Genomic DNA, 15,909 nt, shown 5'->3' with positions numbered 1-15,909 from the left:
CACAGTTGTTTAACCAATACAACTAAAAAGGGAAGATATTAACAGAACGAGGGCAAATAGCGCCTCTATGTTTAGATCATCACAGTTTTGTAGGAATTGACATTTAAGTTCCCTTTTATTGTGTCAGTGAAATTTAAGATGAGTGGAGTGTTAAAAACAAGCCCAGCATCAGCTGGTATTGTATCATGAGAGTCTGGAGAGTTATGTTGCCTTCTTCATCTTGCTTTGCAGGCTACCTGAGCGTGTTGGCAGTCGTGCTGAAGACAAATAATGCCTCACCGTGGACAAATGAGTTTGACAGTAAGAGCTCGAGACTGACGACCCTCAAAAAAATACAAACCAGTCATTGATCTTGAATTAATGTCCTCGTATCACTTCCTGTTTCTCTGCTTACAGAAGTTGAGCTATCATGTGTGATTGAGTCTATTTCCACAATCAATCCCAGAATTGAATGGAAGAAGATAACAAGCGGGGGGCCAAGCTATGTCTACTTTGACAAGAAGATCTATGGTAATACATGAAGTAGTCTGTGTATAGTTTCTATATGTTACATATTTTCAAATATTCACCTTTGCTGTGTTTTTATTCTGGCAGGTGACCTTGAGAACAGAGCAGTGATCAGAGAACCTGCCACGTTACTGATAACCAACGCCACGAGATCAGACACAGCCAAGTATCGATGTGAGGTCACTGCTGCAGAAGACCAAAAGGCCTTTGATGAGATTCTGATTGACCTGGTTGTAAGAGGTACTTAAACCTGCTTGTGCCACTGATTACTCTCTCTCTTACTGATAACTGACAGAAAATGCTTCTAAACACAGAAAGCAAGTCATTATTGCGCCCTCAAAAGGACAGACCTCGCTCAACGATTCGCACGTCGGATGCTGTAAGATGAAACCGTGTTGTAGGTTGCACCAACCCTTTGGCATACATGTGAGGATGCGTTGTGACCAGACCTGCCCAGCTGCAAAGGCGTGTTCTAGGTTATAAAAGGAAACCTCTGAAACTGCATCTGCTCGGAATTGCAGTGCTAAAGAAAGCAAGCGCCGCGTGTTTTGATGGCGTTTTCTGGCATGGAGCGAAAATCACGTTCCCGTCCACTCCCTGTCAATCCTGGCAGTCCAGTCAAACATCAGGGTCAGGGTGACATTAACCTTCAGAGTCATAAAGCCAGCAGCGTCATGTCGATTGTGTTGGTTTATTTCTCCCCGTTGTTTACAGAGCAGAAAAGCCCATCTGTGCAAACACTCGCTACAGCGACAGTCATCGTATGTTCTGTTTCCCCACAGTGAAGCCGGTTGTGCCAAAGTGCAGCGTCCCGAAATCGGTGCCTTTGGGGAAGTCGGCTGAGCTGAGCTGTGTGGAGGAGGAGGGCTTCCCCAAGTCTCAGTACCAGTGGTTCAAGAACATGGAGGAGATCCCCGATGACCCAAAGACCAGTGTCAAGTTCTTCAACTCCTCATACACGCTCAGTACAGAAACAGGAACTCTGGTTAGTACTCGTGTGTGCGTGTGCTCGGACAAGGGCAGATATGAGCGCCAAGGGCGGGGCAGCAGGGACGGTGGCCTGACGCCCAGGGGTGGAGGCAGATATTTTGGGGAGACAGTTGATGGCGTGAGAGGGCTTGAGCCATGAGGGGAATCTGCTGTCCTCGTTTGCACATTCCTCTATTCTCTCTTGCTTTACAGCACAGCGAAGATGTGACACACGCTCACCGTTTGTCTTTAAGTGAACGTACTGGACGACAGTGCTGTAAACTAAGGAGGTTTAAGGAATGTTTTTTTCTACTGTTCTTATCTCGTTATTTTTAGAGTGCTCCCGGTAAACACAGTAATCACTCCTTTGCTATTTCCACATGGGAGAGGAATGGCAGCCAACTGATGCAGAGATTGGAACTGGTGAAATAGTTTAGAAGGGGAGTGTCAGCTTTATTCTCTTTAAAAAGCTGGAAATGAAACTCTTTGTAAAACTCTACTAATATTTACAGGTTAAAATACCTTAATCTCTTAAACAGTTGTATTTAAATTCAGTCCAAGTTTGATTTTTAATGTTTGGATCATGTCATCGTGATCATTTCCTGCACTCTCGACGTATTTAGACACCTAATCCAACTGCAATGTTAACACCTGTACTTTGACGTTCAGGCTTTTTTAACACTTGGAAAATAGGTGACGGTAACTGTATGAAGATGACAATTTGTCTGAGAATTATTCTTACCGTTATAAGTGTGTGTGAGAGGTGGGCACAAACTCAACAGATGCTTTTATTTTACTTTACAGTTCACTTTGAAATCACTGATATCAGTGTGTTTACATTTATTTGATCATTTTAATGTGTAATGTTTAGAATTACTTAAGGAGCATGAATGTCCGTGCAGTTACCACACACTGATGATAGTCTGAATGTCATCCAAAAGAAGCCCAGTCATTTTTAAATGTAAAGTTTCACTTGTATGACCAGGGTGAATATTTTATATATATGTGTAAGATGTAGCTGTAACTCCGTCCTTCGCTGAATCCAAAGTGCGCAGCAGACAGCAGTCTGTTTAATTTTCCTATCTTGCATCTCTTCACATGCTCATGGCACTGTCTCTGTATTTGCACAATGCAAATCTCTACCTGTCTGTCCCCTCTGCTCACAGTAACGGTCACTACAGTTCTTTCCCTCTATAACAGCTGCCTGTGCGTAGTTCCACTCACCTATATTTATCTATTATATTAATTAGAATAATTCAGGATGTTGTAAAACGTCTGCATAAAAAAAGACTGAGCTTCACTTGGGGAGTTTGCATTAAGCAGAGGTTTGTCTTTTGTCTCACACAGAAGTTCATTTCAGTCAGGAAAGAAGACGCAGGCGAGTACTATTGTCGAGCGAAGAACGATGCAGGGCACACTCAGTGTGCACCCCAGAAGATGGAAGTGTGTAAGTATGCATGTTTCCTTTGGAAATAAATCTGTTGTGTTTATTGAATGCAGATAGTACTAGATTTGTTGAAAGGAATCCAAACGTCAGTGTTTAAGTTTTTACTCGCATTTGAACTCCACAGATGATATTGACATAGTGGGGATCATCCTGGGAGTGCTGGTGGTGGTCGTTGTGCTCTTATGTATAACGGTGGGCATCTGCTGTGCTTACAAACAAGGCTACTTCTCCAGCCAACAGCAGACGGGGAACAAGTAAGATTCCAGACTACTAATGTAACTGTAACCAGCACCACTTCCACATGTCGCCCAAAAACCGGATGTGCTTTGTGTGTTTTAGTTACAAAGTTCCAGCTAAAGGAGATGGAGTGGACTACGTCAGGACGGAGGATGAGGTTAGTAGATAGTCTGGCTGTGTGGCCGTTTGTATTTTTAGGCATTTTGTTGCTAAACGTCAATTGCAAAAAAAGTGAAAATGCAGTCTGTTATACTGCTCCAGTTAGGTGCTAATATTTATGATTGAATGATTCATGTATCAATAAAAGTGATCAGGTACAAGGACCGGACAGAAAATGAGTAAAAAAGTGTCCAAAGACAAACTTTGTTTCTGTCACTAATTCATTATGAAAACAGAATTCAATTAAATTCAAAGATTGGAGAAAAGAAATGAAAGTATTACTACTTGGTATGCTTTCTCAAAGCTTTCATTTGAAGGACTCGTCTGTAACTGTAACTACAGCGTGCTGCATGCTGACAGCAGTGATTACGCTGCTGTATTTAGTCTCCAGGTCTGCACAGGTCTGAAAGCAACAGCTACCCAAATATTTAGCATCGTGTTGCTGCCTGTAACAGAGAAAACAGGGCCTCTCTCCCTCTCTGCCCCTCATCATATTACTTTTTGAAGAACCTTTGCAAAGTTAAATTCAGACTCTGTATGAGGTATCGGCTCAGCAACACTGAACACGTGAGTCTGCTGGAAACAATGAGAGCCATCATTTCACGGCAGGCAGTGCTGATGTCGTAGTCGACTAAAAGAGTTTGTTTTCCGACACCTGTCTCACTTAAATTCCCCTCAGCTGGCAGAATGTTGTTTTTATGCAGCACTAAAAAAGTCCAGAAAATCTCAACTGTTAAGCGAACTTACAGAAAGCCTGGACATTAAGATCTGTGCCAAATAGACATAGCGTGGAAAGAATGGCGCTCTGGCGCCGTGTGATAATGTAATAACGATGAGTTGTTTCCTGTGCGTTGTCTGCAGGGGGATTTCCGACACAAGTCATCGTTTGTGATCTGAAAAAGACGACGGGGGCTGTTGTGCTGAGTGAAAGCTGTGACACACGGGTCTGCCCTCCACACTGTCCGACCACGGAGCTGCCGCAGTTCGTGCACCGAGCTCTCAGCATGCCTGAAATCCAATTACACAAGCTTGCCAAATGTGGTGGGATTTCATATGACAATAATGTGTAAAAAAAAAAAAAATAGTATGCGCATAGGGACTGAGATTCATTTAACTTTATTATCTTCAACCGAGTTCTTTTGCTAAATTCTGGCGTTCTTCAGTTACAGTGATTGCATGGTTTTAAACTCTAAAGCAGGCGGCGAGCAGGAGTCACGTGTTTGTTGTGTCCAGTAGAACAGTCAGTCTATCATGACAGCTCTGTCTGCTGGCAGCATTCAGTTTCAAACCTTTTGTCATTTCTATAACATTTCTTTTCTACTGTTAAAATTTGTCAGACTATTTTTGATGGAATATATTTTAAAATGCCTATATATAAAGGTTTACTTTTTTAAGTATTTGTAAATGACTAACATGTTTTGGTTTTTTTGTTTTTGGGGGTGGGATTAAAAGAGATGATGTAACACAAACCCCTTTGCATAAAGATGTAAGCATTTACACCTTTGAAGATGAAAGAAACAAGTGAAAATTGGCTCGTAGTAGCATATCGGCGGTCTTACATATTGAATTTGTCGGCTGGGATTGTCCAGCTTGTGTCATGACAGACTTCCATGTTGATGTTTGTAGATAGTCTTAGTAAGATGCTTCGAAGAGTGCCAGTCAAATGCTGTGAAACACTGTACACGATCAGTGCTGCGTTTTCTTGATTTTAAGTGTCCTTCTCTGCTTGCTGTTAATCTTGTATATATTGAAGTTGCTGTCGAGTTTAGCTGTCATACATATGTAGATTTCTTCACTATATTAATCATAGTAATATTAATACAGGGTTTGTATGTTAACCTTCCAGACCCCGATATAAGATAGACAAGAATGACTGTGGACTGTTGACAAAGTAAATGGTATTTAAAATAGTTTCTGCTGATAAGCAAGACAAAGCTGTTAGCGGGTTATTTAAACTACTAAATCTTCAGCTGGTACTGAAAGTCCCAACAACATGAGGTAGACCACATGCTGGAACAACGTTTTTTACAGAGTTAACTTCTACACATGGCACAGCTGCTTTGTGTTCCAGCTGTGTGACACAGCCACCGGAGCCAGTGGCTTACTCACAACTGTGTGTTTGATTTCACCAGATGTGCAAAAGCACATTTTAGAAGAGTCCCAGGAGTAACTCTGCGCTTATCAGTCACTCAGCATAGTGATTTAGTATTCAGAATAAAAGACCCTGTTCAGGCTCAAAGCTCTGCGTCTCAGACCTTTCAGCAAGATTTGAAGCCGGGTGGAGAACAGAGCGAAACACGTGACACGACGACAGACCTGCATCTGGTTTATTCCTGGGTTTAGCGACTGGATGTTTTAATTGGAGAGAAAAATAAATCTTTCAGGTTTCAGTTGAAGCTTTTTGGTTTTCTGAGCAAAGCTGATGGTGAACAGAACTGAGCTGACAGCAGTGTTACAGTGAGATTCGGCTGTCGGGGGTCTGGAGGGTTAACACTTGTACTAATTGTAAATAGCTATTTGGTGTTTTTTGGGTTTTTTTGTTTTTTTTCTCTTTCGCAAGATCATGTAAAGTGAAAAAATGTTTTCAAAACTCCCGTTTGAGGCGATATGAAACTCTTTCCATTTGTAGGACTGAAAGAGGGTAACATTTTATCATATCATTCAGAACACGTGAGCAAGAGCTTCTTGAGGCAGTTTTTTAAAAGCATTGAGAACAAACAGTTCTCTCCCTCAGTGTTCGCTCTCTAACCAGACTTTTAAAGGCAGCTGATGTCGGTTAGTATTCGTGTAACCTTCATGCAGATAAGAAGAATCTCTTGTTCAGCTGTGCTCAAGGTTTTCAACAGAGGAAATGCGGTCAAATGTTAACCAATTATCAGTCGTGGTAGAGACGATCTGCCGGTCATTTGCACATCAACACTAAATCTAACGTGTTCCACTGTGGAAGTGTACTATTAGCCCAAATAAGGTCACAAATGAGTCCTGCTGCAGTTGCACAGTGTGGTGAGAATCAGACATTTCACCTCGTCATTTGTGCATAGTTCATTCCTCTTAAGTGCCTTCAGGCTTCAGACTAGTGCGGTTTCACGTGCACGGTCCCACCTCTAGCTTCTGCCGTGCAGTCACGGCTTCGTGTTTTTCCTTTTCTTTAACCACAAGCGCGGCGTTTGAGAGGAATGATGACACCAAAAGTCTCCACTCCCCTACATATCTGCAAATTTGTAAATAGCTTTTTACATAGATTTGGAGCTGTAGATGCGTTGAAGTGAAAAATAATAGTGCCTCTATATTGTGGGAATTATTTTTAGTAAAGACATGTAGCACTATTAGAAAAAAACATAAGATTGAAACCCACAGCAGGGCGGTTTCTGTGAGCTCTGGTTTATGTCTTTATCCAGGTTTTCTAACACTGATTGGTATTTCAAAATAAAATCCCTAAAGAAAATTTGAAAGACCAATTTAGTCAGTACTGACTTTTTTCTTTTTGTTTTTGTGTATGTTATTTATTCTTCTCTGTGCTGGCGGGGAAATGTTTCAGGTCTTCACAACACTATGTTTAAACCAGGGGTGTCATACTCAGGGTCATAAGACCGGCCCGCTGGACATCTTTCACACATTTCGGACTTTTAAATGTATTTTCATAAATTTTGCAGCTTGTCCTAGGGGTGAAGACCTCTCCCACAGTCTTTCATACTGCATCAAAGTAATAAATAAATGACAGAAAAGTTACTGCTTTTTTCCCCACTATCTCAAGTACAAAAGCCTGTATCCATGGTAAAGTAAGTAAAACTGGACATTTTTTGTGAATTAACAAAAACTTGCTCCTCTCCAGAACAGTCTGGTCAATGAGCAACCAGAACGTTTTCTGTCATTTTACACATTTGCTTTTTTACAATTTAAGCCCGAAGAGTCATGCTAGCATGTGTTTTTATTATACAGAGCAGCATTTCTTTATCATGTAGTAAAACTGAGACGTGCTGGTGAAATTGCACTTCTTTTTTGTATACTGAGATATTGCAGGGATTAAATGTGCAGCTACACTTATTTACATTTACAGAAAGGGAATTTTTACTAGTCTGGTCCACTTAAGACCAAAGTGTGACCCCTGATGTAAAATGAGTCCGACATCCCGGGTTTAAACATTTACCCTATACAAAAACGAGGGGGCACAGTTGGTGTCAGGAAACACCAACCTTGTGTAGCGTTAAGAACGGCACCAATCTACAAGAAAGGAAGATGAAATTAAGAGCTGACCCATTCAATGATAAAGGAGCTGGGACTCTGCAAGATGTAAGTGAAGTTTATAATCCAGAGTTCATGGACAGTTAAGCTCACAAACAGCAAAGAAGTCTTGTATCGCATCTGTACACAGGTCTGCACTGACTCGACAGGGAGTCCTGAGCGAGTGTGTCTGCAGGCTGTTTCCAGGCAGTGATGGTGGAGGTTATACTGGCAGGTTTACTCTGTGCTGTCTTTCAGTTTAAGGATGGCTGCGTTCCAGTGATCCAGCTCTGCTGGAAGACTGATATATAGCGTACCTGATCCTCTGATCCAAATGTACACGCAGCAGAATGTCTTTTTGGGGCCTGCTTGGGTTATTTTTTGTTCATTTTAGAACCACTCTATTTGTGATTAATAAAACTCACTTCTGATATCACAAAGGTGTTTTGGTCTTTTCTATTTATGGTGTGTGTGTAGTGAGGATTCTAGATCTGCACTGCCAGTCTTGTCATTTCACTGCTTGTTCCAATCCTCCTGGCCTATTCAATAGTCCCCCCACTGTTCACAGAAATCCTATTGGTCCATCCAATATCCCACCGACTGCTCTTTGTTGATCTAAAGCCATAATCTATTAGTGGGAGTTAAGCCATTTCCACTTTCCACACTGCAAAAAGCCTTCTTGTTCCTTTCTGGTGACTGTGCCAACTGGCAGCAGGTTCCTGGATAAAGAGCACTAAAATCAATGAGCCCGGAGAGGATAATATATCGTCCTTTGCATCACAGCTACTGAACACTTTTATTTATTTCACAGTAAAATCAATCAGTGCTGGCTTTATCATCAGGCAGAAGGATGAAAAAATACCTACTTTTAAGAAGGCAGCAAGCCCTGTGTTCAAATTATGATTAAATGTAGCACACTCAGTTCATTCACTGAACAAAGCACACAACGCTGCTCTGAAAGTCATGCAGCATGTGAGTCAGTGTTACTCATCTAACAGTTAATAGGATGAAACACATCTGTGGTTAGTTGTACTGGTAACTCTACTGTAATAGTCAGCATCCAGCAAATTATGGTGTTAAGTTAGTCTTTCAAAATTCTTAGCAAACACGCAGAGATCTTACTTGGGTCAAATGATGAACGAGGACCACTGAAGCAAATTAAAATTGAAGTATGACAAGAAGTACCATGAACCCACAATGGAAGAAGTGCACGAGGCCTAGGAAATAATTATGAAGGAAAAATCTTTAGTTTTTTTTGTGTGTGTGTGTGTGTGTGTGTGTGATACATTTTAAATATAAATAAAATAATAAACCTGAACTCACTAAAACTTGTGAACCTTAAAGTTTGTTCTTAATGTTCTTTGTTAAGACTAAGAAAAACAGCTATAGGTGGCATTTGCTGTGTGCAGCATCAAACTGATGTGTGTTACAATTAACTGAGAATGGGTTAAGATATTAAAACATTGTTTGTGTGTCCCACATGGTTCTTCCATTAAAAATACAGCTCACAGATAAATGTAGCCATTCTGGTCAGCACGGTGAAACAAAGACAGGTAACTACTAATCATTTCTGACACTTTCACCCTAAAACTAATTAAAATAAAAATAAAAACCCTGAAGTGTCTGATTTGCTCTGTTTGCCGTCTGTGTGCAGGACACACTGCACAAAACTCTACTCAACACGTTCCACAAACATGGCTGCTTACAGTTTTATTGTCAGTGGAACAGCAGTTTGATTGCATTTCGGGGGTTCATTTATACCAGCAGGAAGATCTGTTCTCAGAACCAGCAGGCTGACCTTTACAGTGTTAAAGGAAAACAGCAACATTTGCCACGGTGTGATTACAACCCAAACAAGTGAGGAGTTCAGAAACACACACACACACACAGGTTTATGCCTGTTTCGCTTTCTTGTATAATTTGTTCACTTGCATCTTAAATATTTTACGATATTATTCGAGGTGGGCCTCACAGTTGGACTCGATCGCTGGGCTCGGAATAGAAGTTTACCAGCTTTTTTGAACACAGCGAGGTCACAGGTATTCAGACAATGAGACAAACAAAAGGGAAGTCCGCTGAATCTCTCTCATGGGAATCTTGCCACACTGGTCTCTCGGCCACTCTTCGACACAGGGCTTCTGCACAGAGAAGAGGTTGAGTTGCAGAACAGCAGAAGGCAAACTTGAACACTGGGCCAGTACAAGGAGCTGAACCACACTACCACAATCTGGTGTCAACTGGAGGATTTCTTCAGCCTTAAATAGCAGAGGTGATGAATGACTGCCAGCAGATGTGAAGACTCAACCACCTCCAGGTGCACAAGCCCAGAGGGCGGGGACCCAGTAGGAGTCTTTGGATTCCTGGGCAACAATGGTGATGCCGTTTAGCGTTCACACATTCACATTCATATGTTACCGCCGTTTCCACACCACATCTTTCTCACACCTTGACCACATATTCAGTTTGCAATGACCACTTTTATTAGGAAAGAGGACTTCTGGCAACCATTCCACAGTTTGAATACACTGACAGTCAGAGAGTTCATCATAGATTTGAATGCAAATTTAATGCAAGAGCAAATGATTGAAAGAATTACTGACCACAAAAATCTAACAATTTCCAATGCAGGGGGAAAAATGAATAAATAATGAGAGATCCCTTCCTGTGGCCCTATAGTGTGTGGATCCATAACTGCTGTGGAGGAGCCAACATCAATTTAATTTTTACACCTTTATTTGTTATAGAATGTTTTATTAAAATAAATGTCAGCTACAGCACAGGTGTTCCTCTGCCCACAGCAGATGCTTTGCCCCTAAACTGGTTAATCCGCCCAGTCTTCACCTCATTTCTCTCTAATATCTTCAAACATTCTGCATTTTCAGGGACTTTTCAGAGGACAGGGCTGCATTCAGTGTATGCAGAGCAGACACCACAGTGAGGGACAAAATTATACTTGACAGGGGGAAGTTGGCCATTTAGAAAATATCACAGTAGGATGTGACAGAAGGACACACTGGCAAGATGTGTCCATGTCCAAGCAGGGTCTACAGCTGCACCTCACACTCCCACCGTCACAGAAATAATTGGTTTGAGTTGCACCATGACAGCTAGGAGGCCTCAGCTTGTTAAAGTTTTTAGTCATTTGTCCAAAAAGGAGTTGCACAATTCATGTGATACTGTTGCAGGACAATTTTAGAAGAAAAATGCTGTCAAAAATGAGTCATTGTTTTAAAAGAACATTTCTATCTCTCAGCCTTAAGGGGGCTGTTTGACTATTTTCATGTTGGATTCTAAAGCTATTCACAAAAAGAGGATCATTTTAATCTGTCTTTGTAAGCCACCAGAACTAATTAGGCAGTTAGCCTCATAATGAGATAAAGCAACACACACACACACACACACACACAATTTAATAACTGTTCCCACTCACTTCACATCTGAAACACTGCTGTGACTGATGTGTGTGAAGCATGTGGTTCATGTTACCAAAACTACAGGTTGCATAAAACAGCAGCACAATGCTGGCTTTTAAAGGTTTTAGAGGATTTCTCATCAAGAGTTCAAATCTGAGAGTAAAAAAGACATGAAGTGCCTGCAATGAGGGTGAGGATTTATTTTTCACATGAATATTTTTTTTAAATGCTAAATAATGGCACAAAACATCAGGAGCTCAATTGCAAAAACCTGAGAATTTAGGAGGGCTCTCAGGTTTATCTGTCCTGCTGTGGTTAAACCTTGCCCTCTAGCAGTGCCATTAGAGAACCAGGTCCAGGGAAATCCTGGAGCCAGTTTTCCCTTTTTCCCCACTCATTGGAGAGACCGAGTGAACGACAAAATTTAAACAGACTGCAAAAGATTTGTTTGTGGATTTATTGTTACTGCAGTCATTCCAGACACCACAATGAGCTTAGTTTGCATAAGGATGTTAAAAATTGTGCACTCCTGACCTCTAGTGCTTAAAACTGGTACAACATGCAGTCAATATGAGTCAAAAGCAGAGGGGATTAAAAACTAATGGAATCATCATTGTACTTACACAAGTCGATTTAGTACATTTCTAAGCGTAGTTTCTATCCAGTAAGTTTTTTCTAAGCCCCAATACTGTTTCATTCAGGCCAGGGCTGTACCAGTCCAACCTCTTCCTATTCTGATATGAGACAGATACCTTGGCAACAGTGAATCTACCAAAATTGAGAAGTGATGCAATTCATTGTTAAATTAATCTTGCTCTTTGGATAAAAGTACAAACCATTCTTTTATTTGTAAGAATTAGGCGAGACACATTTCCTCACACTGGAAATAAAATTTAGCAAACAAATCCAAGCCAAAATTAAAGCTGCAAGCAGCGTTATGAGGGCCCTCGCACCCCCGGCGCGTCGAGCCACGCCCAACACCTGAAACCAGCACGTCCGATCTGATGTCACATTGATGGAATTCATGCCTTTAACCACCAGCTAACATTTCATCTCGTTCAATCATGATTAGTTAGTCGTCCCACTAGGTGGCTCTCTAACCATTACTGACAAATGGCATAACAAACATTTCCGAGCTCGAGTCTCATCATGCCTGCGACCTTTGGGAGAGATTGGACATTGTGTTTTTGAGTGACAGCAGATTACTGCTTTTTGGCGAGTGATTGAAACTCTACGTGCTGCCACGACCACCCCGTTTCCCTGAATGTAAAAAGCTTCGCAATTTAACATCACAAAGGTCATTAGATTCCACACACTGGAGATCGCATCAATCTGATGAAATCCCTTGGAGGAGTTCGTCACAGTACGGTGCCTGAAAAGAGGGGAAAATGTCGCCAAAATTACACATTCATTTTAAAATGGCTGACTTCCTGTTGGATTTGGGATATTGCTCCAAGAGACTTTTTTGTACATCTTGATATCTCCTATAAGCTTACCAGGTTTCAGACTCATACATAAAACACAGAGCAGGGGCTGTGGTTTTGAAATTTTGTAGGGGGCGCTGTGGAGCCATTTTGGGATATGCAATGAAAATGATCACATAACAAAAAAGCACTCATCACATTGGAGGTGTGCACCAAATTTCAAGACTTTTTAAACTTTCCAAGCCCCTGAAAAGCAACTTCATTGTTCATGGTGAACTGCGTTGCCATCAGGGTGCGCCATTCAGTTTAAACTCACAATTTTCGCACTAAAGCATCATGAAGGACTGATGGTGATATTCACCGCTTTTGAGGTGGCCACGATGAACCTGTGAAAATCAGTACAACACAATTAAAGACATGACATTTCCTGTTGCCACTAGGTGGCGCTCTGCGTATTCCTGACAATGGGCACATCAATCTCTTCAGGGCGGGTCTGACATCATGCCTGTAAAGTCTGGTACTGATCAGACTGGATTACATTGAGTTATACTAATTTGTTTCTTCATGGCGAGACATCAAAGTTCGCCATGCTGCTGGGATCACACCCTTTTGCGAAAACTCACAGTTTTCACTGTAACCCAAGACCAACTCCTTAAGGCTTTCCTGGAGAAATTTGAGGCTGCAGATGTCACCCATCACGATACTGTATCCCAAAGTGTTCCCACTAGGTGGCGCTGGCCCTTATGTCAAATATGGCAGTTGAAATATGTTCAGGGGTGGAGCCTTATCATATGTGTGCTCTTTGGTCCAGATCGGACAATGTCTGACAGAATGGGAGGCAATAAGATTTTCATGGCGAGTCATCGAAATTCGCCGTGGCGCCACGGCCTCACGGTATTGTGAAAACTCAAAAGCTCCGTAATTTAACATGGCCCAGGTGTGTAGTTGGCACTGTCCAAATTTGAAGTTTATAGGACCAAATCCCAAGGAGGAGTTCGTTAAAGTACAAGGCATGGAAATGGTAAAATCAGAGAGCCAAAATGTCACCTTCAATCCAAAATGGCGGACTTCCTGTTGGGTTTAGGACATGGCCATAATAGACTTTTTTGTTCGACTCTGAACGTTATATAAGTGTACCGACTCTCAAACATGTAGGTCATACCCATACCGGGGGCTCGCGTTTTTCATTTTTCTAGGTGGCGCTACTGAGCTAATTTTCCCTGGCCATGTCTGAGAACATTAAAATATGTAAATTTTCACCAGACCTGACGCATCTGCAAAATTTCATGAGTTTTTGAGCATGTTTAGGCCCTCAAAAGGCCGATTCATTTGCCGAAATAATAATAATAATAATAATTAAAGCTGCAAGCAGCGTTATGAGGGCCCTCGCACCCCCGGCGCGTCGAGCCACGCCCAACACCTGAAACCAGCACGTCCGATCTGATGTCACATTGATGGAATTCATGCATTTAACCACCAGCTAACATTTCACCTCGTTCAATCATGATTAGTTAGTCGTCCCACTAGGTGGCGCTCTAACCATTACTGACAAATGGCATAACAAACATTTCCGAGCTCGAGTCTCATCACGCCCGCGACCTTTGGGAGAGATTGGACATTGTGTTTTTGAGTGACAGCAGATTACTGCTTTTTGGCGAGTGACTGAAACCACGTGCCGCCATGACCACCCCGTTTCCTTGAATGTAAAAAGCTTCGCAATTTAACATCACAAAGGTCTTTAGATTCCACACACAGGAAATCGCGTCAATCTGATGAAATCCCTTGGAGGAGTTCGTCAAAGTATGAGGCCTTAAAAGAGGGGAAAATGTCGCCAAAATTGCACATTCATTTTAAAATGGCTGACTTTCTGTTGGATTTGGGATATTGCTCCAAGAGACTTTTTTGTACATCTTGAGATCTTCCATAAGCTTACCAGGTTTCAGACTCATAGATAAAACACAGAGCAGGGGCTGATGTTTTGAAATTTTGTAGGGGGCGCTGTGGAGCCATTTTGCGCTATTCAATGAGATTGATCACATAACCAGATAGCCCTGATCAGATTGGAGGTGTGCGCCAAATTTCAAGACTTTTTAAACTTTCCAAGCCCCTCAAAAGCCACTTCATCTTTCATGGTGAACTGCGCTGCCACCAGGGTGCGCTGTTCAGTTTAAAGTCACAATTTTCGCACTGAAGCATCACGAGGGACCCATGTTAATATTCACCGCTTTTGAGGTGTCCACGATGAACCTGTGAAAATCAGTACAACAAAGTGAAAGACATGACATTCCCTGTTGCCACTAGGTGGCGCTCTGCATACTCCTGACAATGGGCACATCAATCTGTTCAGGGCGGGTCTGACATCATACCTGTAAAGTCTGGTTCTGATCAGCTTGGATTTCATTGAGTTATACCAATTTGTTTCTCCATGGCGAGACATCAAAGTTCGCCATGCTGCTGGGGTCACACCCTTTCGCGAAAACTCACAGTTTTCACTGTAACCCAAGACCAACTCCTTAAAGCTTTCCTGGAGAAATTTGAGGTTTCAGATGTCACCCATCACTATACTGTACCCCAAAGTGTAAAACATGACATTTCCTGTTCCCACTAGGTGGCGCTGTCCCTTATGTCAAATATGGCAGTTGAAATATGTTCAGGGGTGGAGCCTTATCATATGTGTGCTCTTTGGTCCAGCTCGGACAATGTATGACAGAATGAGAGGCAATAAAATTTTCATGGCGAGTCATTGAAATTCGCCGTGGCGCCACGGCGTCACCGTATTGTGAAAACTCAAAAGCTCCGCAATTTAACATGGCCCAGGTGTGTAGTTGGCACTGTCCAAATTTGAAATTTATAGGACCAAATCCCAAGGAGGAGTTCGTTAAAGTACAAGGCATGGAAACGGTAAAATCAGAGCCAAAATGTCACCTTCAATCCAAAATGGCGGACTTCCTGTTGGGTTTAGGACATGGCCATAATAGACTTTTTTGTGCGTCTGCTAACGATAGATATGTGTTCCAATTTTCATACATGTAGGTCATACCCACACCGGGGGCTCGCGTTTTAGATTTTTCTAGGTGGCGCTACTGAGCCAATTTTCCCTGGCCATGTCTGAGGACATTAAAATACGTAATTTTTCACCAGACCTGACGCGTGTGCAAAATTTCATGAGTTTTTGAGCATGTTTAGGCCCTCAAAAAGGCCCTTGTTTTACCTGAATAATAATAATAATAATTAAAGCTGCAAGCAGCGTTATGAGGGCCCTCGCACCGCGGCGCGTTGAGCCATGCCCAACACCTAAAACCAGCACGTCCGATCTGATGTCACATTGATGGAATTCATGCATTTAACCACCAGCTAACATTTCATCTCGTTCAATCATGATTAGTTAGTCGTCCCACAAGGTGGCGCTCTAACCATTACTGACAAATGGCATAACAAACATTTCCGAGCTCGAGTCTCATCACACCTATGACCTTTGGGAGAGATTGAACATTGTGTTTTTGAGTGACAGCAGATTACTGCTTTTTGGCGA

The 15,909-nt window shown here is 42.0% G+C and overlaps 1 protein-coding gene across 1 annotated transcript in view; it reads left to right on the top strand.

The window, feature by feature from the left end:
- The window catches only part of jam3b (junctional adhesion molecule 3b), a 38,167-nt gene extending 30,187 nt beyond the window's left edge, over positions 1–7,980 (top strand). Inside the window, exons 2-9 of the mRNA XM_084941542.1 lie at positions 232–300; positions 397–510; positions 595–747; positions 1,290–1,492; positions 2,824–2,923; positions 3,048–3,177; positions 3,263–3,317; positions 4,181–7,980. Coding sequence (XP_084797668.1) covers positions 232–300; positions 397–510; positions 595–747; positions 1,290–1,492; positions 2,824–2,923; positions 3,048–3,177; positions 3,263–3,317; positions 4,181–4,216 — 860 coding nt within the window. The 3' untranslated portion in view covers positions 4,217–7,980. The remainder of the gene's footprint in view (positions 1–231; positions 301–396; positions 511–594; positions 748–1,289; positions 1,493–2,823; positions 2,924–3,047; positions 3,178–3,262; positions 3,318–4,180) is intronic.
- Positions 7,981–15,909: the final 7,929 nt, after the last annotated feature.

This window comes from Perissodus microlepis, chromosome 10, assembly GCF_051167445.1.
Source record: "Perissodus microlepis isolate ML-2025 ecotype Zambia chromosome 10, ASM5116744v1, whole genome shotgun sequence".
Taxonomy (NCBI): Eukaryota; Metazoa; Chordata; class Actinopteri; order Cichliformes; family Cichlidae; genus Perissodus; species Perissodus microlepis.
The sequence above is the reverse complement of the archived record's forward strand: the minus strand, read 5'-3'. Positions and strand labels throughout refer to the sequence as shown.